Raw genomic sequence first — 26,734 nt, forward strand, 5'->3', positions numbered from 1 at the left:
TAAAACTTTTTTATTTCCAGATAATTATAGATTCATGTGCAGTTATAAGAAATAATACAGAGAGATCCCATATACCCTTCATCCAGTTTCTAATGATAGCTGTACAACTATAGTACAATATCACAACCAGGAAATTGACATTGATATAATCCACTGACCTTATTTGGATTACAGCAAGTTTGCATGCACATGTGTGTGTGTTTGTGTGTCTGTGTGTGTATTCTACGCAATCTGTAGAATTTGTATGACCACTACAGTATGTAACCTTTTGAGACTGACTTTTTGTCTCACTTAGCATAATTCCCTTGAGAGTCACCCAAGCTGTGTGTATCCAAGAATTCACTTATTATTGCTTAGTAGTATTCCATGGCATAAATGTTCCATATTTTATTACCATTTACCTATTGAAGAGCACTTAGATTGTTGATTGTTTCCAACCGAATAGCATTTGACTATTAGGAATAATACTGTGATGAACATTCATGTGCAGTTTTTACATAAACATAAATCTTCATTTTTCTGTGATAAATACCCAAGAGTGCAATTGCTTGGTCGAATGGTAAGCATGTTTAATTTTGTAAGACATCCTCCACTCTTTTGCAGACTAGCTCCTCATTTTTACATTCGCATTAACAGTATATGAATGATCTAGTTTCTACTCATGCTTTCCAGCATTGAGTATTATTACGTTTTTTTAAATTTTAGCTATTAAAATACGTGCATAGTGATATCTCATGGCCTTAATTTGCATTTCTCTAATGGCTAATGATAGTGAACATCTTTTTTTTTTGAGATGGAGTCCTGCTCTGTCGCCCAGACTGGAGTGCAGTGACGCAATCTCGGCTCACTGCAACCTCCGCCTCCCTGGTTCAAGTGATTCTCCTGTCTCAGCTTCCTGAGTAGATGGGATTACAGGCATGTACCACCACCTCGTTTGACTAATTTTTGTGTTTTTAGTAGAGACAGGGTTTCACCATGTTGGTCAGGCTGGTCTTGAACTCCTGACCTTGTGATCCACCCACCTCAGCCTCCCAGTGTTGGGATTACAGGCGTGAGCCACTGTGCCCAGCCAAACATCTTTTTATATGGTTACTTGCCATCTATATATCATCTTTAGTGAAATGTCTGTTTATGTCTTTTGCTCATTTTCTAATTGGACTGTTTTTATTTTTCTGTTGAATTTTGAGAGTTCTTTATGTATTCTAGATACAAGGCCTTTGTTGCATATGTTATTGGCAAAACTTTTTCCCAGTATGTAGCTTGTCTTCTCATCCTCTTCACAGAATCTTTGGCAGAGCACAATTTTTAAATCTTGATGAGGTCCAACTTATCAATTTTTCCTTTAATGGGTTGTGCTTTTGGTGGCAAACCTCAAAACTTTTTGCCTAATCGTAGGTCCTTTTTTTCCCCTGCTAAGTTTTATAGTTTCATGTTTTCCATTTAAGTTGTGATTCATTTTGAGTTAATTTTTTACATAAGATGTGAGGTTTAGATTGAACTTCATGTTTTTACCTGCGGATATCTAATTGTTCCAGTGTCATTTCTTGAAAAGACTATCCTTCCTCCATTGAATCACTTTTGTACCTTTGTAAAAAATCAGCTGGACATATTTGTGCAGATGTATTTCTGAGTTCTGTATTCTGTTCCGTTGATCTATGTGCTTCTCTCTGCCAATACCACATTCTCTTTCTTGATTACTGTAGTTATAGAGTAAACCTTAAAATCAAGTAGAGTGATTCTTTCCACTTTATTGTTTTACAAAATTTTTTTAGCTATTCTAGGATCTGTACCATTTCATATACATTTTAGAATAAGCTTGTCTGTAACATGAATTTAAAGATCTATTTCTTGTACTATTTCATATACATTTTAGAATAAACTTGTCTGTAATATGAATTTTAAAAATATATTTATTATTTCCCTTCTAAGTACTGTATTTGCTTTGGGGTTCGGGATGAAATCCTTTATCACATTTAGGAAACTGTCATCCATTTTTTATTTTCTAAGAGTTTTGTTATAAATTATGTTGAATTTTGTTTAATATTTCTTTTTCATTGATTTTTTTTCTTTAATATGATCATGCAACAAACTGCATTATTACGTAAATGTTAAAGGATGTGTGGTATCTTTTTGCTGATACCACTTCTGACACAAACCATATGGTGTTTTCCAGCACCAGCCAATTCTCCAGCGCCAACCGGACAGCCCCATATGCACTTCATGGAATTTCTCCTTAGGATAACATCCTGCATAATTATAGTATGAAAAGACAATTTAATGCTGACACTGTCGACACAGAGTTAGCAGCACATCCCACAAGTTAAAGGGCTTGGTTCCACAACACTGCCACCACTTCAGAGGCCAGTCACAAATGTGATCCCAGGATACCCACACTTCTGCCTAGCTGACTATAAATTCAGAGATTCCCTCCTCAGGTTCAAAAATTTGCTACAATAGCTCACAAAACTCAGAAAAACACCTTACATGTTTACTAGCTTAATGTAAAAGATACAAATGAACAGCCAGGTCAGGAGGTACATACCAAGGGCAAAGTCCAGACGGGTCCTGAGCACAGGAGCTTCTGTCCCTGTAGAATTGAGGGCACCACCCTCCTAGCTTGTGGTTGTACCTACCTGGAAGCACCCTGAACCTCCTAGTTCAAGAGTTTTCATAACCTGGCTTGCAGCCACCCTCCCCTCCAGGCGGTGGGAGGGGTGGGGCTGAAAGGTCTCACCCTCTAATCATGTGTTTAGTGATGATTAAGATAACCTCTATCCTGAGCCTAGCTAGAGGCTCTACCCTGAGTCGCCCCCTAAGCATAGACTTACATATATTCCACAGGGACTTTCGGTGAGTAACACATTTCTTTCACTCTGGAAATTCCAAGGGTTTTAAGATCTCTGTGCCAGAAACCAGGGGACAGGTACCAAATATGTGTTTGTAGTATACCACACCATACCTGCACATTTTTACCAACAGATTCAATTTCTTTGAGATTACTATGTCTCTTTGAGTCTGTAATCTTTTTTTTATACTATTGGCTCTAAAGCAAGTCTCAAGAAATTTCAAGTAATTGGAATCATGTGAACCATATTTTATTTCAATGCAATTAAGATAAAACCAGTTTTTGAAAAGTTAACCAAAAAGATTCTATACATTTAAAAATCTGAAGGAGAAACAGAGAAATAATTAATGAGGAAAGATTGAAATTACATTCACATGTTGCATAACATTTTGATCAATGATGGACTGCATGTATACCGGTGGTCCTATACAATTATAAAATCATATTTTCACTGTACCTTTTCTATGTTTAGATGTACAAATACCATCATGTCATAATTGCCTACAGTGTTTGTTATCCTAATCTGCTACAGAGGTTTGTAGCCTAGGTGTGTAGTAGGCTATACCATTTAGGTTTGTGTAAGAACACCCTATGATGTTGAAACAACAATAAAATCACCTAACAACACATTTCTCAGAATGTATCCCTGTCATGAAGTGACACACACTGTACAATGGTAATTTAAAACCAAAGAGCTTGCTAGAAGTATGGTTGGGATTGCTTTGAATCCAGAAAACATGAACATTTAAGTTTTCTTCTAACCATCTTTTAGCTGCATCATTTTATATATACATATATATGTGTGTATATGTGTGTGTGTGTATATCTATCTGTCTGTCTATCTATCTAACTATCTATCTATCTATCTATCTATCTATCTATCTATCTATCTATCTATTTTTTGGTCACCCAGGCTGGAGTTCAGTGCTACCATCATAGCTCACTGCAGCCTCAAAATCCTGGGCTTAAGCAATCCTCCTACTTCAGTCTCCTGATTAGCTAGGACTACAGGCATGTACCACCACGCCTGGCTAATTTTTTTTTTTTTGTAGAGACAGGGCCTCGCTATGTTGCCCAGACTGATCTTGAACTCCTGAGCCCAAGTGATCCTCCTGGCTCAGCCTCTCAAAGTGCTGGGATTACAGGCATGAGCCACTGCACCTGGCCTGCATCCTACAATTTTTACTAAAAGTGTTTTCATTCTCATTTAGTTCTATATGTTTTTAAATTATCTTTGTAATTGCTGCTTCCTGTGAATAGATCTTACATATCTTTGCTTTGATTAATTTCTAGGTATGTTTTTGAAGTTACTGGGAATGATTCTTTTAGAACTCTTTGTTTATTGATGATATGTAGAAATAGAGTTATTTTTGTATATTGACTTTCCAATCCTTTTCCCCTTTTCCTTTTTCTTCCTTATTATTCTGGCTAAGCCCATCAATACAATGCTAAAATAAAAGTGATGTTAGTGAGCATGTTTGTCTGATTCCCATTTCATAGGGAACACTTTCGTATTTTCAACATTTTAGCATTGAGAATGGTATTTGTGGTAGGTTTTGTTCTGTGGATATTCTTTATCAAATTAATATTATTGTTTATTTTGATTCTCAAATTGCTCTAGATTTGGCTAGCTCTTCAGTTTTTGACATGTTTCCATCATTTCGTTGAGCTACTTCTTACCACAAGATATTCGTCTTGTACACACCTTGTATAGCCCTGGAGTCAAGTGATTTCTTTTAGTGAGAAGTGGTATTTAGAATCTAAGTTGTGAGGGCTACTAATGTGGCTTTGCTTCCAGTTCCTCTCGATAGACTGAGCTAGGAAATATATTTGTTCAGGTAAATTTGTCTATCTAAATCTATCAATCATCTGTCTAAACATATCTATCTAAATATAGCATTCTCTCTCTCTCTATATATATATGTATCTAAAACCATAAATTCATTCTAATACCTGGAATTCCATTTCAAAACCACAGGATACTTTCCAGAGTTTTCTCTTTTTCTAATTGTAACTCTTTTCCCTAATGGTGAGAATCCTGATTCTGCTAATGTCAATACGCTAGCTCATTTCCTTAAGCTAGAATGTATAGAAGGTAGTTTCAGGATTCCTAAATATTTTTTAATTCAGGTGTTTATCTGCTTCCTCTTGTGGCTTCACATCACTGAGCATTTGTGCTGATTGTCCTTGTGGAGCTCCCTCTCTGTGGGTGTACTCAGACCTGTTGCTCATGGAGACACAAATCAGGTTACTGGAGCACCTGAATGTTAAGAACTGTTCAGATGATAGAGGAAAAGCATTCTGTATCCTCTGTGGGCTGGCTGTGAATTCCGTTCCAAGCCACCTGGAGTCTGTCATTCCCTTGCCAAGATACCTGGAGGAAGCCTATCCTGTCGCTGATCTCCCTGAACTATCACACTCTCCGTAGCAAGGAAGTTGCAACCGACTGTTGACTCATCTTGGCCTTTTGAGGAGAATTGATCTACTGACATGGGGACAAGATTGATTTTCATTTTGGAAATTATATTTTTAACTTTCAGGATCAGCTATTAAAAAGATTCACGTTTATTGGAAAACCAAATAACATCACTAAAACCAACTGAACAATGACAAAAAGCCCTAAAACTCTTGGATTAAAAGCAAATCATCAATAAACTAAAAAATATTTAGAACTGAGTGATAATGTAAACACTACACAATAAAAGAAAGCTGTCCTTCATTCTTTCTTCAAATGTTTCCTCCTCTGTTTCAACAACATCTGCCTGCCTTCTTCCTATCCATCTTTCTTTTCTTCTTGTATGTGTGTGTGTATTGATTTAGATTCTGAACAATATATAAGTGAACAACATAAATCAGGTAGAATGGTGCGGACCAATGGGTTAGCAACATTGCTAACAGAACAAAAAAACTGAAAATATGCTTGGAACGATATGTTCTATAAACAACTATATATGCAAATAGTTGGACTACTTTAAGTTTAGCTAGGATGATTTTTAAAAATTGAATATATATTATACTTGAAATCCAAACTATTAGCTAAAATTTGAGTATATTTTTTTTCTGGAGTGTATTGAATATGCAGTTATGAAGTCATCTCATCTATATTCAACTGATGTTTTATTTCCTCTAGAGTCTAACTAATGTTAGACAAAATTTTGCTACATTGTTTCTTCCTCAAGGACCAATACAGAGAAATGATTTTCTTGTTTAATATTGAATTTAGTTGATGAATGTGAACATCATATCCTAATTTTGTTGTCTAATCTCAGTGGCCTTTTGGTTATGAAAAAGAAAAGCTCTGTTTGGTTTGAGCTGAGGACACAGACTTCAGAGAGGGTTGAAGACAATACATGGTGTCTTTGTCCCTGGTGCTTATCTCTGTGCCTTTTTTTAACCACCCTGGTTCATATTTTTAGCACTGCAGAAATGATAAATAAGCCAGAAACGTTTGCATAAGGGCAGTCAAGTGACTTCTTGATGTATTCTTTCTAAATTGGAATGATTCTTCTTTATTAAATATCTGAAAGTTTTTGTGTAATTTCAACACTTCTTTCTCCCTTGACAGAAATAGGAGAACCAGTGTTAGGAAAGCAGCACAACGATACCTGATAGATTACTTGAATCCTCTAATATTAGGTTATGTTAAAAGAAAGAGGTTCCATCGTGTATCACTTGAAGAGATGCCCTGGAGAGCTCAGATGAACCTGTATCTAGCAGGTGCACACTTTAACCTGGTTTTACAAAAGCTAGGGGAGCGTACGAAGATGAAATTTGGCACTTCACATATGATGGTCAGGTATAGTATATTATTGATGAAAAATACTTTTTTAGTTTCATGAACATGGATTGTATTTGTATAGTTCAGAGCTCCAATGGTGCTAACAACTTAAGGAGGTTTACAGAGTACTTCTCATCTTTATACTGGCTGTATTAGTTTGTTTTCATACAGCTGTAAAGAACTTCCCGAGACTGATAATTTATAAAGGAAGGAGGTTTAGTTTGACTCACAGTTCCATTGGGGAGGCCTCAGGAAATTTATAATCATGGTGGAAGGGGAAGCAAACACGTCCTCCTACACATGGTGGCAGGAGAGAGAAGTGCAAGCAGGGGAAATGCCAGATGCTTTTAAAACCATCAGATCTTGTGAGACTCATTATCATGAGAACAGCATGGGGAAAACTGCCCCCATGACTCAATTACCTCCACCTCGTCCTGCCCTTGACACGTGGGGATTTTTACAATTCAAGGTGAGCTTTGGGCGGGGACAGAGAGCCAAACTATATCACTGACCAATGATTTATTTATTAAGTTTTAATCTCAGAATCTTTCCCAATTACCTGCTGGATATAAGTGATAATTTATTACAGCTTGAATATGTTTGTTGATCTAGCTTTCAGTGCAAGGGTAAAATGTAATTCCAAGAGAAGTTTAATATGAATTATAGAATAAATGTAGATATTAGTAGGCATTAGTCAAATGTCTATTTCATAGAGGCATAGTTTAAGCCTCTATAAACAGAGATCGTAGTTACTCATCCAATGTCAATTTTCTATCATTTACCCAATAGACATTTTTAAGCTCTTACTGAGTGTCTTTGGCTAAGTGCTGTGGGAGATAAAAATAGAAGATACATACATAATATGGAATACTTTGTAGCCATTAAAAGGATGATGTAAAGTCACACATTAAAAAAAGAATACTTATTGAGTACCTATAAGATACAAGGCACTGAGCTAGGTGCAATGGCTATACAAAGATGAACCAGATATACTAATTAGGGTCTGATAGGGTATGTCACAAATGCTCATGAATAGCTTGTAATGAATGGTAAAAGGGAAGTACAAATCCAATCTTCTTTGTTATTGGAAGAAGGCTTTTCCTCTAGGTTGGAACTAGCAATACACGTTTCATAGGGAGGAGCCACTGGGCCTGGGTCTTGATGGATAGGCAAGGTTTAGAAATGTGCAGAGAAGGCCGGGCGCGGTGGCTCAAGCCTGTAATCCCAGCACTTTGGGAGGCCGAGATGGGCGGATCACGAGGTCAGGAGATCGAGACCATCCTGGCTAACAAGGTGAAACCCCGTCTCTACTAAAAAATACAAAAAACTAGCCGGGCGAGGTGGCGGGCGCCTGTAGTCCCAGCTACTCGGAGGCTGAGGCAGGAGAATGGCAGGTAAACCCGGGAGGCGGAGCCTGCAGTGAGCTGAGATCTGGCCACTGCACTCCAGCCCGGGCGACAGAGCGAGACTCGGTCTCAAAAAAAAAAAAAAAAAAAGAAATGTGCAGAGAAGGAAATAGGCACTCTCAATAGTTGGAAGAACATGAGTCAGAGCCCAGGTAGAAAACACAGGATGCGAACCCCAAATAGTCTCACCACAATCTAGGGTATATGAAAGAGAGTGGTGTGAAATAGATAGAAAAGGAGGCTGGGACTAGATCAAGGTGGGTCTTAAATGTCTATTAAATCTGAGCTTTATTTTACATACAGTAGAAGATTATTGAGGGTTTTTGAGCAGGGCCATGATAAAAATGTCTCTGGCAGCAACTTACCAAGTAGATTGGAGGAAGGAAAGACTGGAGACAAGACATGAATTAGAGGGTATTTATTTCAGTAATCCAGTGAGGAAAAAATGCAGGTTGAAGCTCACAATCAACTTGGTCCCAGTTTCTGTTTCTCCAGAATTTTGGTTAAGCTCACTACCAAACTGAACCTTTGCAAAAATGTCTCCAGATAGACCATTTTCCTGTGTGGGCTTGACCAGACTGGCATTTAAGAAGCAGCCTGACTGACTTTGAAGGCATTTGGCAAAGGAAGCCTTTCAGAGGGCCATAACAGGGAAAACAGTTCAGAACAGATGGGCTTCCTTACCCTTCTCTGAATTCTGAGAAGTCACTGGGCTCCCAGTTGTACATGACCCTTCATGCATGATCACTTGGCAACACAATAACACAATGATCAAATTTGTGTCAGGATAACTTGGTGCTAACTTGGATTTTTTAAATCTGTTAACATATACTCAGTATTTGTTATTATTTTATTTTCCATAAATTATTGGGGTACAGGTAGTATTTGATTACATGAGTAAGCACCCATCACCTGAGGAGTACTGCACCATATATGTTGTCTTTTAAACCTCACCCCCATCCCACTCTTCCCCCCAAGTCCCTAAAGTCCATTATATCATTCTTATGTCTTTGCATCCTCATAGCTTAGCTCCCACATACCAGTAAGAACATTTGATGTTTGGTTTTCCATTCCTAAGTTACTTCATTTAGAATAATAGTCTCCAATCTCATCCAGGTCATTGCAAATGTTATTAATTCATTCCTTTTTATGGCTGAGTAGTGTTCCATCATTATCTATCTATCTATCTATCTATCTATCTATCTATCTATCTATCTATCTATCTATCTATCTATCTATGTCTATCTATCTATCTCTGTCTCTATCTATCATCTATCTATCTATCTATCTATCTATCTATCTATCTATCTATCTATCTATCACAATCTCTTTATCCACTCGTTGATTGATGGACATTTGGGTTGGTTCCATGATTTTGCAATTGTGAATTGTGCTGCTATAAATATGCACGTGCAAGTTTCTTTTTTGAATAATGACTTATTTTCCTCTGGGTAGATAGCCAGTAGTGGGATTGCTGAATCAAATGGTAGTTCTACTTGAATCAATGTTATTTCTTTTTAAAAATAAGGTCTAGGCATTAAACAAACTTGCATCAAAAATAATGAGTAATGAATATAAACTATTTATTATTTTTGATGCAAGATTGTTTAATGCCTAGACCTTATTTTTAAAAAGAAACAACGGCCAGGTGCAATGGCTCACGCCTGTAATCCCATTACTTTGGGAGGCCAAGGTGGGCGGATCATGAGGTCAGGAGATCGAGACCATCCTGGCTAACATGGTGAAACACTGTCTCTACTAAAAATACAAAAATTAGCTGGGCGTGGTTGTGGACGCCTGTAGTCCCAGCTACTCTGGAGGCTGAGGCAGGAGAATGGCATGAACCCAGGAGGTGGAGCTTGCAGTGAGCTGATATCACACCACTGCACTCCAACCTGGGTGACAGAGCGAGACTCCATCTCAAAAAAAATAAAAAATAAAAAAAGAAATGACCTTAATTATGGACACATTGCTCTATATAGTAATCATTGTCACTGAGTTCTGTTCAAATCAGGTGGTTTTAAGTTGAAATAAATTGTTCTTTCAGAGCTCACAGAGTGGGCACAGATATTTTTATTTCCATTTTCAAGGGCCCTTTCAGAGAAATATATATTGATGTTAAAATTCCTAAGGGCAAAATTACATTGTATAATTTTAAAAGTTAATGAAAACATGTTGGGCTTTGATTAAGTGCCAAAATCCTTCATGATTTAAAATTTGGGAGTACTCACAAATGTTTTAAAATAAAAATAGATTGCATTTGACAGTTTTAATTCAATTTTGCTTATATTGTTTTTTAATGTGATGTTTTCCCCCCTTGCAGTTTCCGATCATTTGATCCTAACATATTCTCACTGTATAATTCAGGAACAGTATTACCAACAAGAAAATTGACTGTGGAAAATTATAAAGCAATGCTTGATTTCCTCCTTACAGCTAAAAAAAGAAAGGCCAACTTACCATCAGGTAAAATAAACACGTTAGTTTATTATCAAGTTACCTCTAGATTTTTATTCACTAAACAACACAACACACATACACATCGTGGACACACAAAGGTATACGCACAGTTTTCCAGAGGACCAGCAATTTAGTTGAGTTTTGATATTTTGTAGGAGATTCTTGTTTGCTCTATTTTAAAAAATTTCTATAGTTTTATGATATTACATATATTTGGAAATATCTATTTTGTATTTCAACCTTAGCCGATTTGATTGTTCAGCAAATATAATGTTTTAAATTAAATATTGGTGGTTCAAGATAGGTGAAGACTTGCTACAAACATACTACTACAAGCAGGCACCCAAACTATCATGATAGCTGATTTTGTATTCAGGAGAATCCACCATTGCCCTAGGATTTCCAGCCAGCATCTTTTAAGAAAGCTCCCTCTAAAATGAATGAAGCCTTGTTATCTAGTCAGGTGACAGGGGGCTCCAAAATGTAGAAACATGCAATGCAGGTAAACAGGGTTCTTTTTTTTTTTTTTTTTTTTTGAGACAGAGTCTCGCACTATCACCTTGGCTGGAGTGCAGTGGCGATCTCGGCTCACTGCAACCTCCGCCTCCTGAGTTAAAGCGATTCTCCTGCCTCAGCCTCCCAAGTAGCTGGGATTACAGGCACGTGCCACCACGCCTGGCTAATTTTTTGTATTTTTAGTAAAGACGGGGTTTCACTGTGTTGGCCAGGCTGGTCTTCAATTCCTGACCTTGTGATCCACTTGCCTCTGTCTCCCAAAGTGCTGGGATTATAGGCGTGAGCCACCGTGCCTGGCCAAAAACAGGGTTCTTGATCAGGGTGCGCTCTGGAAACTGTAGTCCAGCAAACCTGACTAATTCCCACACCACTTTTCTGCAAAGATGGTGGAACCTGGACACTTTCTAACCAATGATATGGTTCATTTCACAAATAAAAATTTATTTCTAATACCTTTAGGCTCTTACAGACTCACTTATATAGACTTTTAGTAATGACATTTTAAGTGCTGTGGGATTTATTGCCAACTAGAGTTCTTGGTATGCCAGTTAACTGCCCCAGGAGTGTTAATTTATGTTTGAAGTACTTGGCATGCTTTCTGATTTCTTGTAGGATATAGATTAGACTTCACAGGTATGTGCATATCAACTGCGTATAGTGAAGTATTTGAAAGTGAATTCCATAGCTGTAGAGTCTGATTTTTGAATATAGATTGTAGGATATAGTTTCTTGAGTTTTTTTTTTTTTTTTAAACTGGCTCTCTACCTAAGACCGACCATGAAATTGGCAATGGAATATTTTGCTACTGAGACTTACTGTCTAATGTAGGGTTCTAAGAGGAAGTTGGTGGCAGGAGAAAGCCTTCTTTTTTATGTCACACCAGCAGGGGAATGCATAGCCGAGGTTGCTGCACTGCCTAACTCCAGAGGTGCAGCTCACTTTCTGATATATGTGTCTTAGGAATGGCCTGTTTGGCAGGAAATGAAAGGACAGTGGTATTTTCTATTGTTCCCTTCAAAATCATGTACATTCCTACTTCTGCATTGTTCCTTTTGCCATCGACTTTGTCTGAAATGACGTTCTCTGTATTTGCCCATATAGCTAAATCATGCTCATTCTTTAAGACCCAAATGTCTCCTTCTCTGGAAACTTTCCCTGGTTCATTGTATCTCTGATAATCTTGTCCTTTCTCCAAATTTGTGTACCATTTGTTACCTGAATTACTCATTTGATCCTTATCACCTACTGTGTTTTTTGGAACTTAATTCTATGTTTTTAATCATGTCATATCTTATTTTTGTACTGTAGATGCTGAAGAATTTTCTACATTTATTAATTCCAAAATGAGTGATGAAAATATGTCCAAGACACAAACAGTTTATGACTCAGACTCTCAATCAGGTTCTAGTGCTAAAGAAAAGGACCGAGGAGCAAATTTGTGTGTAATGGATCATTTTATGAAAATCTTTTTATACTGCAGGAGAGCAATGGTAATGCAATCTTTCTTGTTTGCAGTGTTGTAGACCGAAATTTCAGCCCATGAACTCGGGCGTGTAAGATACACTGTGTTTATTTTCTTACTATACATAATTTTAGTTGTGACTTTGAGACCTCATCTTGCTGGGTGTAGCCTAAGTCACTTTTGAGGTGTACTTACAGTGATACTGAGGGCATGTGTTTTCCAGTTGTCAGGCAGAGCAGGGAAGCTTCTTTAGTCGTTGTCATCCATCCACCCAGAGCCCAGGTGGCCTTTGTCCCTGTTCATGCAGTTCCTATGAATATGCGTGCACCTCTCTGCCGAGACATGGGGTTCGCTCATAATGCAAGGGGTTCCTCTATGGGGACTTGATCTCTCTTGGGGGTACCATAGATCTCTCTCTTCTTTCTAGCACAGGGAAAGATCTTTCTAGGCTACAGGAGAACCCTGCCCCTGCCCCCGGTCTCCTTCTTCCCATCACTTCCATGTTCTCTCAGATACTTTTCTTTCTTTTTCTTTTTAAATATTATATGAGACATGATTAAACCCAGAATTGGAATTGTTAGCTACAGAGAAATCAGTTTCTTTTTTTCGTGGCAGGAAGGGCATATACTTTAAACTCCTCAAGAGGTAAGGAGAAATCTATCCTTTCTATATAAGAAAGGAAGACAGGTTCTCATATGCCCCATGGAGTGGACAGTGATTTTTACATAATGTAATGTAAACCTGGATCACCTGCTTTGACCATGAGCATTGAATCCTATCCTGGCCTCCAGCTTCAGGGCCCTGTAAGAGCTGGTCCTGAGCACCTTGCAGAACTCAGCTCCTCTTGCTTTTGCTGTTGTTTAGCCCACTCCCATGGGTCAGCAGTCTTGAAAGCACTTAGTTTGTTCCATCCTCAGCCCTCAGTTTCACCTTGTTGTTCCCTGAGCCTCAAATGTTCTTCTCCACCCAACACCCTCACTGCCACTTTCACATGACTTGTTCAATATTCAGATGTTTGCTTAAATGCTACCTCATCAGAGAGGACTTCTTTCCTGACCACCTTGTCTAAAGCAAACTGTCTTGTCATGCTCTGTCAGGTTCAAACTCATTTCTGCTTTATTTTTCTTTATAAAACTTCTTATTGCTTGAAATTATGCTTTCATAGGTCTACTTTTCTAGTGTCTGTCTCCCGAAATGAACATAAGCAGCGTGAGGGCAGACCCAGTTTCCCTTGCTCGCTGCTGAATTCTCACACCTAGAACAATGGGATTTTTGGAGTCAGATGACTCCAAGTCACATGACCTTCAGCAAGTTATCAATGCTGAACCCATGGCTCCATTTCCTCATCTGTAAATTGGGTAAAATACTGGTACCTAGTGCACACTTACTTAAGGAAATTTTTGTTCGAATTAAATGAGAATGCATATAACGGTGTCTAACTCATATAAGTGACACTAACAAATGATGTTAATTATTTTTACTATTGACGTATAATATTTGCAAAAAGATGAAGTTTGTTCAGAGATCTCTAACTTTTGGAACTTTGAGGTCTTTTAAATTTTGTGTTTGTCATAGGTTCTTGCTCATCGTGGTGGCTATTGGACTCTGCTTCAGAACTGCTGTCGGGCCTTATGGAACTTTACTCAGGAACTACAAATACTTCTTAAACAGGCAGTGGATCTTGATAAAACATTTCCTATTAGCCAAGATGGTTTCCTCTGCACCTCTGTTTTACCATTCTATTTGGGAGCGGAATTACTTATTGACATGTTAATACAACTACAAAATACCAATTCTATTAAGGTAAGGACACTTTGGTAATTATTTTTATTATGTTCAGTTAAAAATATCATTGTACTGTGCATCTCAGTGTAAGTAGAAACTGATATTTTTCTTGATTTCTCATTTGGTTTGTGTACATTTCATTTGCTTCTCATTATAATTTTGTTTACAATATATAACTCGCATTGATGTTAACTAACAATAGCTTAGCCTGAAACTCTAGTTTGTTATAGGGAAGGGAAAGTAACATTAATTGAACTCCAGCCCCTACATAAATTAGCCTTAATGCACTTAATCCTTATAACATTTTTTTGCCAGATAAAGAAATAGATTCCAAGGAAGATCACATAGCTTGAATAAAGATGTGATCGGTTGATCTTTATTCCACTGCTTCTCTGTCCTGTTCTATTGTTCTGGTCTGCTAGAATTTACAGCCATTTAAAATTTATCACACTGTAGTTTAAAGCATGGAAATAAAATAGAAGTAATATAAATAGAATGTAACCTAAACACATTGAAGATTAGTAAACACATACACACGATGCACCATGAGACTTACAACATTTCTAGAGGAAAATATTTGGCAATAGCAGAAAAGACAAAGAGGGCAAATTATTAAGGCTTTTACACTTTATATAAAGTGGCACAATATTAACTCTAAGTGATAAGGATATATTTGATGATCCCTTGAGTAACTAGTAAAAAGGAGATATAGCTGAAAAGTCAATGAAGTAAAAGGGAAGACTAAGTAATGCTCAATTAACTCAAAAGAAGGCAGGGAAGAAGGAACAGAAGAACACAAAACATGGGACAAAGAGAAAACAAGTAGAAAACATTCACTCTAACTTGATGATATCAATAACTATGTTTAATATAAGTGGGTTAAAGATGCCAAAAAAAGGGTAGAGATTGTCTGACTGGATAAAAAAGCAAGACACATGTACCTGTCTACTAAGAGAAGCACTCTGAATATAAATAAACAGATAGATTGAAAATAAAAGTAGGGAAAGAGATATACCATGAAAACAGTAAAGATAAAAAAGCTGATGAGTCTATATTATTAGACAAGATAATATAAATCAAGGAGCAAATGAGAGATAAAGAGGGACATTTAGTGTTAAGAAGAGCATCAACAATGAGATCACTTGGACTCGGGAAGGGGAACATCACACACTGGGGTCTATCATGGGGAGGGGGGAGGAGGGAGGGATTGCATTGGGGAGTTATACATGATATAAATGATGAATTGATGGGTGCTGACGAGTTGATGGGTGCAGCACACCAACATGGCATAAGTATACATATGTAACAAACCTGCACGTTATGCACATGTACCCTAGAACTTAAAGTATAATTAAAAAAAAAAAAAAAAAAAAAAAAAAAAAAAAAAAAAAAAGGAAAAAAAAAAAAAAAAAAGAAGAGCATCGATTAATCAGGAAAACATACCAATCATAAATATGTATGCATCTGATAAGAAAAATTCAAAATGCATTCTGGACATCCAAAGCTTGAAGAACTTCCTGGATGATAAACACATTGATGTGTCAGGAGGGTGACATGCACTGATTCCACAGGGAGAGGGCATGGAAGCTCTGTGTCAGGGACCCTCTCAGACTTCACCCCATGTACCTCTTCACTAGGCTGTTCCTGAGTTTTCTTTATAATAAAACTGTAATTTAAGTACAGTGCTTTCAGTGAGTTCTGTGAGTCATTCTAGTGAATTATCAACTTGAAGGGGCTATGGAAATCCATGAATTTATAGCTGGTCTGTCAGAAGATTAGGTGACCTGAGACTTGTGGCTGGTATCTGAAGTGAGGGCAGTCTTATGGAGGCTGGAGCCCTTAAACCTGTGGAGTCTGATGCTAACTCTGGGTAGTTAATGTGAAAACTGTGGTACAGTAAACCCAGGTGGAATGGAAACAGAGCACAAGTGCACGTGGTGTGTTCACCGAGATGCGTCATATGCAGAGGCAAAAATAAGTCTTCAAAAATGTAAGACTGAACTCTTGAAGAGTATGTTCTTTGACCATTACAGAATTAAATTATAAATGGATTGCCATAATATAGGAAGAAAAATCTCCAATTATCTGGAAATTAAATAATACAATTCCAAATATCCCGTGAGTCAAAGAAGAAAACACAAGAGAAATTAAAGAATATTTGAAACTAATAATAACACATCAAAATGTATGGCATTCAAATGAAGCAGGGCATAGAGGAAATTTATAGCTTTAAATGCTTAATAACATATAACATCAATTATCTAAGTGTTTATATGTAGAAAAAGAAGAGTGAATTAAAGCTAAACTAAATAAAGAGAAGAAAGGAAATAATAAAAAGAAATAAAGGAATTTATAAGAGCAGAAATCAATTAGATACATATAAAGCAAAAACAATAAAGTCAAAATTTGATCTTTTAAATTTAAAATTATTAAATCTGGTGTACTCAGAAATACTGATGAAGAACAAAAGTGAGAAAAGCACAAATTACTCATATTAGTAGTGGAGGAGGGATATAACTACAAATCCTATACATATTAAAAAAAGGAAATATCAATTTTTGTTAACAAATTTGATAGGTGAAATGGACATATTTATTGGAAAGCACAACTTAATCTGATACAAGAAGAAACAGAAAATATGAATTGCCCTAAATATACTATAACAAACTTGACTTCATAATCAGAAACCTTCACATAAAGAAAATTCCAGACCCACAGTATTTCTCTGGAAAATTTGAGCAAACACACGTGGAAGAAATAATAAATTTTATACCAATGATTTTTATTTGTGAAAATTTATGGGGTATATGAGAAAACTTGTTACATGTCTACAATGTGTTGTGATCAAGCCAGGGTATTCAGGGTGTCCATCACCCAAGTACAGTACATTTTTGTAAAGTACAGTCATCCTCATCTATCAAACATTGCATTTATTCCTTTTATCTTACTGCTCCTTTAACTCACTTGTCTTCATCCTCTCCTCTCACCTTTAGCCCCCACCCTTCCCAGTCTTTGTTATCTACCTTTTCAGTGTTAACTTCCATATGCTTACATTTTTTTAGCTGCCACATATAAGTGAGAGCATGCAATATTTGTCTTTTTGTGTCTGGCTTATTTCACTTAATTTTTTTTTTTATTTTTTAGAAATGAGACCAGCTTAACCCTAACAGATATCAACTAGAAAAGTGTGAACTAATATCCCTCATGAACATAGACACAAAACTTTTAAATGAAATGTCAGCAAATCAATTGTAGCAATATATAGAATATGCAAATGATGATATAATATATAAAATATATGCAAATGATGATCAAGTAGGGTTTATCCCAGAAATTAAGGCTAACATTTGAAAATCAATCAGGCCAGATGTGGTGGCTCATGCCTGTAATCCCAGCATTTTGGGAGGCCAAGGCAGGCAGATCACCTTTGGTCAGGAGTTCGAGATCAACCTGACCGACATTCTTTTTTTTTTTTTTTTTTAAACTGTAGGCTTTATTGAGCAGAGAGTGAAAGTACAAATCTTCTGCAGCGTGTAAGGGGTCCTGAATGGGTAGCCAGAGTTAGATTATACGATTGCCTTTTAAACTCTTTAAAGCGGGAAATACATGCAGCAGGAAGATGTTAACCAGAATGAGAAACAAAGGCAGTAAATTATTTTGTGACATGTCTTAGATTTTGAGGAAAACCGGAATTGCAACTTAGGTTTTATCTACTTTATGACCTTGCAGCGGCATGGCAAAGGAGACAGGATCTTACAGGACTGTACAAAGTATGTTTGCAAGAAATTGAAATTGGGAGTATAGATAAGGTCCGCTGGTCACAGAAAAATGGGCAGTTAACATTCCTATTACTTTAGTTTCAGGGGAGGGGGAAGGGAGAGAGGGAGAGAGGACACAGGGAAACTTACAGCAAAATTTTTGCTGTTTATAGCTTTCTTGGGGAAGAAAACACATGCACACATCCTGGTGTTAGGAATATTTTAAGCATATATCTTCAATATTATTCATCCAGGACTGAAGTAAGTCGTGATGCAGGAAATGAGTGAGTTTCACAGCTTTCTGAGCCCCTCCTCGACCCAGGAAGCCCAGCTGGCACCTCCTCTCAGTCCCCCCTCTAAACAGGACTCCCAACTGCTGTTGGGAACTGGGCGGCACAGCCTGACCAACATTCTGAAACCTTGACTCTACTGAAAATACAGAATTAGCCGGGCATGGTAGTGCATGCCTGTATTCCCAGCTACTCAGGAGGCTGAGGTAGGAGAATCACTTGAACCTAGGAGGCAGAGGTTGCAATGAGCCAAGATCACGCCATTGCACTCCAGCCTGGGCAACAAGAGTGAACCTCCATCTAAAAAAAAAATTAATCAATATAATTCACCATATTAACAGGTGATATGGTTTGGCTGTGTCCCCACCCAAATTTTATCTTGAATTCCCACGTGTTATGGGAGGGACCTGGTGGGAGGTAATTGAATCTTTCCCATGCTGTTCTCGTGATAGTGAATAAGTCTCGTGGGATCTGATGGTTCTATAAGGGGGAGTCTCCCTGCACAAGCTCTTTCTCTTTGCCTGCTGCCATCCATGTAAGATGTGACTTGCTCCTCCCTGCCTTCTGCCATGATTATGAGGCCTCCCTAGCCATGTGTGAATATGTCTTTATCAGCAGTGTGAAAATGGAGCAATACAACAGGATAAAGGAGAAAAAAATATGGCCTTTGATGTAGATGCGTCAAAAGCATTTGCAGAATTTAGTGTCCATTCATGTTAAAATATCTCAGCAAACGAGGAATGGATAATTCTTTCAAACTGAAAAAAGAGTATCTACAGATAACATAATGCTTAATGGTGAAATATTATGAACTTCTTTGTAAGAATGGGAACAAAGCAAGGACGTCGGCTCATAGCATTTTTATTCAACATCATGCCAGAAATCCTGGCCAGTGCGATTAGGCAAGATAAAGAAACAGAAGGCACACAGATTAGAAAGGAAGAAATACAACTGTTTTTGTTTGTGGATAACATAATTTTTTACATAGAGAATTCTAACTCTTCAGTGTTCTACAAAGCAATGATTAGAACTAAAAAAGTAGGATATAAGGTCAATATACAAAAATAAATTGTATTTCTATATACTAGCAGAAAATGAGAAAATGAAAACTTAAAAACAATTTCATTTAAAATATCATCCAAAATATCAATATCTAGAAATATGTATAATTTACACAATATTTCTACATTGAAAGCTATAAGACATTACAAAAAATTAAAGAAGACTTAAATAAATGAAGAGACATATATTAATATCAATAAACCTATTATTCCCAATTTGATTTGTCAATTCAGTGAAATCTCAATGAAAATCCCAATAGGCATTCTTTGGTGTATAAATTGACAATTCATTTTAAAATTTATAAGCAAATGCAAAAAAATGTGAATGGCCAAAAAAAATTTTTAAAAGAACAAATTTGGAGGACTCACTATATATATATGATATCAAGGCATACTAAAGCTACAGTAATTAAGAGAGTATGATACTGTCCTAAAGAGAGAAATATATCAATGCAACAAATAGAGAATCTGAAAATAGACCCATACATACGATTTTTTTCCACCAAAGAAGTCAAAGCAGTTCAGAGGTTTCAAAAAGAAATGTCAACTCTAGGACCTAGACTGTTGTTGCCTTTAAAAACCATTTATCACTAAAGGAAACAGGACTTCTTTGGGAAAAAAAATGCTTGACTACCTTACCTCCTGTATGAACTATATCTGAGGATGACCAAATAGTTGATGAAGGGGAATTTTTCTTTACAAAAGTATCCAAGTAATAAATGAAGAAAGGATGTTGGAATTAGAATTATTAGGTTTCTGTGATTCTTAATGAATGAATTGGAGGATCACGAACACCTTATGGAGTATACTTGCAAAAAACAGAAATCTAACTGGAATCAGATAGAATATTTACATTTATCCCACAATTTGTAGAAAATACAGTGGACAGAAGAACATTTTAAATGAAATTATGGTAATATCCTCAGTAAAATTCAGACTGTGGGAACTCTACAGGAAAACAATCAAATTTTTTTAACAAAAAATTTTAATAAAGGAGGAGATGAAATCTATAAATTAAAAAAGACAAGAGATATAACCAATTGCAATGTTTGGACCTTATTTTAATCAAACTAACACATACAGTTAAAAAAATAAAGCTGTAAGGCAATAAGGAAAATAGAAACACTCTTCAGTGTAATTATTCAATAATGATTTAAAGGAACTTCTGCTAATGTCTTTTTTTAGGTAGGATTATAGTATTGTGGTTATGTTTTTGTAAAACTAATTTTTACTTTTTTAGAGATGCATACTAAAATATTAATAGATTAATTCATATAATTTTGGGGATATAATTCAAAATAATGGGGTAAGTGTGTGTGTCCTAAGAGTTGATAATTATTGCAGCTGGTGGTGGGCACATGGGTTTCATTATATTACTTTCCCTACTTCTGTAAGTGTTGGGAATTTTCTCTAATAAAAAGTTTTTAAAAAATCACACATGGCCCATACAAAATCTTCAAAATTTTAAAAGAGTCTGGCCTTGTCTGTGCCAGAATCCTCAATCTCCATATGCTATTTTGATCTCCAAGTATCAGTCTTGTTTATTTCTTCTCAGTGTTGTTTATTTCTCAATATTGCCAAATTTAGGAGGTCAATAGATAATTCTCTTCCCCCCCGCCCCCTTTTGGATTGCGATCAACTGAGAGATAGGTGCTGAACAAGACAATTGAGATAAAATATCAGCTTTTTGTTTTGTTTTGTTTTGACTGTGTTTCACTCTTGTTGCCCAGGCTGGAATGCAATGGCTCAGTCTTGGCTCACCACAACCTCTGCCTCCCGGGTTCAGGCGATTCTCTTGCCTCAGCCTCCTGAGTAGCTGGGATTACAGGCATGCACCACCACGCCCTGCTAATTTTGTATTTTTAGTAGAGACAGGGTTTCTCCATGTTGGTCAGGCTGGTCTTGAACTCCCGACCTCAGTTGATCTGCCCGCCTCGGCCTGCCAAAATGCTGGGATTACAGGCGTGAGCCACCATGCCTGGCCCTCAGCTTCGTTGTTGATAAACACTATATGAGATAATGTAATAACTACAGAGGACTTCCCTGTCCTTCATCCCAGAAATAAAGCATAGGCATGACTAACTGATAGCAGGTCTGTGCTCCTAGAAGACTTACTGTAGAATCAGTGAATTACAAGTATTGAACTCATAGCATAAATAAAATGTCAACTACTTTCTAAAAGTATGTCCCATGTGCTGGGCACGATGCTGAGGAAGCAAATTCATGTAAGTCACTGGTGCTATACCTGCTATTCATACCTACACAGCCTGACTTCAGGTATGCATACTGCATTTCACGGCCAGATGACTTACAAAGTCTCTTCTAACTTCCAAGACTACAGCTCTTGTTAGAGGGGATGTTTATCCTTTACTTTTGTTGATACTTCCCACCCGTGTATATAGGTTACTTTTAATGGTATTATTGGGATGGGAAGGCTGGACTCGAGTTACCCAACTGTTTTGGGCTATAATCTGGCCCTTATATGGATCTAAGAGGCTTTGTTTTACCTTATTAATCTCCAGAGGTCTACATAAATGTGTTAGGAACTCATAGGACATGAACACGATTGTTACATAGTAACTCTTTAGTCAAAAAGAGGGTCTCCTTGATGCTTTCATCCTCCATAGGTGTGACATTTGCATCTAGGAATGGACATATTATTGTATAAATTTATGAATGTAACCAATGTATATTAGGGGACTTTGTTATGTGTTTATACTAAAGTCTGTTTTTTCCTAAAAATCTTACCGTAGTTGATTTCATATCCTTACTTAAATGGATAGTGACTGTATACCAAGAACTATAGACGGTAATCTGTGTTGTCCAATATGGTAAACATTAGCCATATGTGGCTATTTAAATTTAAACTTGAATTAATTAAAATTAAATGAAATTAAAAATTCAGTTGCACTAATCACATTTCGAAAGCTTGGTAGCTGCAGGTGTCTAGTGGCTATAGGGAACGATAATGAACAGCACAAATATATAGCACATTTCCATCATCACAGCAAGCTTTGTTGGATAATACTGTATCAAATTATCAAGCTTTGCCTTGCATGAGAAAAATATTTTTTCTTTTCAGTTGAGTTCTTTTCCATGTTACATTTTTATCACATTCAGTTTTCAGAAAAAATATGGAGTAAAATCTGAAATTACACATTTTTTTTTTCACTGTGCTACTTGCAGCCTATTGAAGAGAAAGGAGAATTCAGTGTTCCAAGTTGTTATGGGAATATTAAAAATGATAACGGTGGTTCTAGTCTTACTTTTGAGCATCCTTTGGATGATGTAAATGTGGTTGATTTGAAATGGATCCACGACTTTGTATTAAAATCTCTGGAAGTTTTATATCAAGTGGAAAAATGGGAAACACTAGTATCGCTTGCCATTCAGTTCAATACGGTTTCACAGTAAGTACTCATCTAAGGACAATTAAAAGTAACAGACTTCATTGAAAAAGAAAAGTCTTTTAACTAATGTTTTCTTTTTAATGTATTCTTTTCCCCTGTCTAGTGAGAGGTATACAGAACAAGTGACACCACTCCTGGTGTATGCACAGCGCCAGCTTCTGCTGAGAATACACAAGTTCAAGGGCCCAGATATTACCCAGCAACCTTGTGCAAGGTATGAGGCTGAATATGGAGAGAAGGTAAGTTTAAGTTAGTTCTATTATTCATGCTGTTGTGATTTCTAATTAGTCCACATACAAAGTACGAGGATTTAGAAATCAGATAAATCTTATTATTTCTGCTTTAGTGTTTCTACTTACTGGCATTTATCATTCAAATCAACAAACATTGTTGAGAGCCTGCAATCAAGGCAAACAGTAGTTCCCTTTCCACAATAAGTTCATATCAGGCCAAGACTAATTTAGCCATAAAGCACAATGGGGATGGAGTCTAGAGCCCATGATACTTTTGTAATGTTTTTGTTTTTGCTTTTTTTTTCAGACTGAGTCTTGCTCTGTCACCCAGGCTGGAGTGTAGTGGCATAATCTCAGCTCACTGCAACCTCCACCTCTTCCTTAGTGTGTTAATTCAGTCTGTGGCTCTAAGTACATCTCTATGATGATGACTTTTAAAATTACATCTCCACTGTAGATCTTTTTCCTAAATTTCGTGTTGATATATCTAACTGCCTGTATCAGCCGGGTTCAATCAGAGGAGCAAAACTTCTAAAGACAGGTCTATTTTATCTCTGGAGGGGAAGAAATAAATTCAGTGTCTCCCACTATGCCCTCACAACATGATTCTGACACCAGATGTGTGGGGATTTCTCCCCACCACTAAGCAGGAAATCAGTTCTGCAGTGGACACCTGCTTGGTGTCTTTCTTTTTTTGAAATTGTTTCACTCTTGTTGCCCAGGCTGGAGTGCAATGGGCACGGTCTTGGCTCACTGCAACCTCCGCCTCCCGGGTTTCTGGGTGTCTTTCAATTCAGTTTCTACACAGTCTACCTGGAGATAGCATCAGATCCCAGAGGCTGGGGGTTCTGCCCCGATTTCCAATGTTGATCTCAACACCTCCTGGGTTCAAGTGATTCTCCTGCCTCAACCTTCTGAGTAGCCTGCCATCATGCCTGGCTAATTTTTGTATTTTTAGTAGAGATGAGGTTTCACCATGTTGGCCAGGCTGGTCTTGAACTGCTGACCTCAAGTGATCCTCCCACCTCAGCCTCCCAAAATGCTGGGATTACAGGCGTGAGCCCCTGTAATCTAGAGTCCACAATGCTTTCAGGGGCCCACTAAATGTATTAATTTCTTTTAAAATAAGAAGAAAAAAATAACTTTCAGGGCAAAGAAAGTGTTTGAATTTCTACTTTCATATTCTTGTATTTATATCAACACAATTATAAAATACCATTTTTAATATTTTTCAATGGAGAAACAGACTCACGAAGGCAAAAGTACCCAGGGCCCTTGAAAGTCATGGTATATCTTGAATCTGGCAGAGAAAAGAGATAAAAACATTCTTCCATTGACTAATTTAACAAAGTACATTGACTACCCAGTCAGACCCATTGCACATGGTTGTACTGTGTGTGACCTGCCCAAGGGCCCCTGGCATATGTGGGGCCTGAAATCCAACCCCTCCTTGCCACACCGGCCTATGTGCTTGAGGTGTTGCATCCAGCCAGCAAGGGCTCCGTTTTCTTCTTCTCACAAAGGTTCCTTGTGGCCCAGTGGTAGCCTTGCCTCCTGCATATTCTATGTGGTGAGAATACAGTTCTGAGTTCCTGCTTCATAAAGTTTAATTTCAGAGGGTTAGAAATAGGGCCAGAAAATCAACATGTAAACAGATGAGTAGAAAGACTTATAATCATTATAAGGTCTCTGAAGAAAATAAGTCAATGGAATAGAGATGAACTGGGTGAGAGGTGCTAACTTTAGTAAGGATGATCTAGAAGACCTCTTGGAGATGATGGCATTTGATGAGAGGGGCCAGCTGTACAATGATCTAGGGAAAGAGCATTGTAGCCCAAGAGAAGAAGAATGGCCCATGCTCTGGAGTGGGACAGAAAGAAGGCCTGTAGCAAACAAGGGGCATGGGAGAAAGAAGAGGCTGCTCCTTCCAAGGATTTTTTGTTGCTGCTTCCTCTTCTCCCCAATGTCCCAATGTGAGTGTGCCCGAAGACTGTGTTCTTGGACTCCTTGTCTTCTCCATCCACATACTCTCCCATAGTGAGTTAATTCAGTCTGTGTGTCTAAGTACCATCTCTATGATGATGAATTTTGAAATTACATCTGCACTCTAAACCTTTCTCCTGAATTTTGTGTTGATATATCTAACTGCCTCTATCAGCCAAAGTTCAACCAGAAGAGCAAAACTAGTAAGACAGGTCTATCTTATCTAGATAGAATCTAGGGGAAAAAATAAACTCAGTGTCTCCCACTATGTTCTTACAACATGATGCTGACACCAGATGTGTGGGGATTTCTTCCCACCACTAAGCAAGAAATCAGTTCTGCAGTGGACACCAGCTGGGTGTCTTTCAATTCAATTTCCATACAATCTACCTGGAGATAGCATCAGATCCCAGAGGTTGGGAGCTCTGTTCTGACTTCCAATGTCGATCTCAAGTCCCAGGTTGTGACCTGTGCTTCTGACTGACAGGCGACAAATTAGGGTTCCCATGACCCACTCCTTGGGTTCGATTAATTTGCTAGAGTGACTCTCGGAACTCAGAGAAACACTTGCTTACATTCACCAGTTTATTATAAAGAAAATTACAAAAGATACAGATGAAGAGATGCATAGGCTGAGGCAGAGGGGAAGGGGCACAGAGCTTTCACAGATCCACCACCTTCCAGGAACCTCCACGTGTTCAGCTATTCAGAAGCTCCCTAAACCCAGTCCTTTGGTTTTTTTTAATGGAGTTTCATTATGAAAGCATAATTGATTAAATCATTGGCCATTGATGATCAACTTAACCCACCCTTCTCTTCTTTGCAGAGGTTGGGAAATAGGGCTGAAAGTTCTTATCCTGCCGTGGTCTTTCTGGTGAGCAGCCCCTATCCTGAAGCTACTTAGGGGCTGCCAGCCATCAATCAACTTATTAGCATACAAAAATATACCACTTTGGAGATTCCAAGGATTTTAGGAGTTGTATGTCAAGAAACAGGGACAAGACCAAATATATATTTTACAGTATCACATCTGTCTAGCTAGCTAGCTGGCTATCCATCAAAGGATTTACTATAAGAATTTGGCTCATATGATTGTGGAGGCCATCTAAGCAAGCTTCAAATCCATAGGGCAGGCAATCAGGATCATGAGCAGGAAGGAACCCCAGATGGACAGAGGCTGTTACTCATAGGCGGTCAGTGAGGGAAGATCCAGCCAGGAGAGGACAGTTGTAGAAGCAGCTGCTACTGGTGTTTGAAGTCCTGGAGACTGTGGGCATGTCAGACTCATCTGCTTAGGTCAGGTCCACTGAGAGTAATCTCCCTTGTTTAAAGTCAATTTAATTAGTATCTTCAAAAATCCCTTCACAGTAGCACCTAGTTTGATTGAATAACTGGGGTGAAGTGTGTGTATGCCAGAAAGTGGATGCTTCCCTCTCTTTCCTCCTCATAGTTTATCTGAAACCAAGTTGATCCATGAAACTTGGCCAATCAACATCATTTCTTAGATGAGGAATACACTTCTTAAATTTAACACATCTCAAACAAGCCTGTTCTGCTAAGTCTTCTTCAAGGACAAGCCCCCTGTCCTGGCTGCCAGCCACCTTGGAGACATCCCTGCCTTCTCTCTTGTGCTCACACCACCTTCCAACTGGTAACCAAAAGCTCTACCCTCAAAATACAATCCAAACTGGAGCACTGCTCACTACCTCCAACACTGACTCTTTAATATACTATGGAATGTACCTCA

General features: G+C 37.7%; 1 protein-coding gene across 2 annotated transcripts in view; it reads left to right on the forward strand.

The window, feature by feature from the left end:
• The window catches only part of CFAP54 (cilia and flagella associated protein 54), a 380,731-nt gene that overhangs the window by 140,457 nt on the left and 213,540 nt on the right, over positions 1–26,734 (forward strand). For both annotated transcript variants that reach the window (XM_030939210.1, XM_030939211.1), the window contains exons 33-38: positions 6,411–6,641; positions 10,353–10,495; positions 12,314–12,495; positions 14,043–14,270; positions 22,548–22,771; positions 22,875–23,010. In XM_030939210.1, the coding sequence (XP_030795070.1) occupies positions 6,411–6,641; positions 10,353–10,495; positions 12,314–12,495; positions 14,043–14,270; positions 22,548–22,771; positions 22,875–23,010 (1,144 nt within the window). The remainder of the gene's footprint in view (positions 1–6,410; positions 6,642–10,352; positions 10,496–12,313; positions 12,496–14,042; positions 14,271–22,547; positions 22,772–22,874; positions 23,011–26,734) is intronic.

Source organism: Rhinopithecus roxellana, chromosome 10 (assembly GCF_007565055.1).
Source record: "Rhinopithecus roxellana isolate Shanxi Qingling chromosome 10, ASM756505v1, whole genome shotgun sequence".
NCBI lineage: Eukaryota > Metazoa > Chordata > Mammalia > Primates > Cercopithecidae > Rhinopithecus > Rhinopithecus roxellana.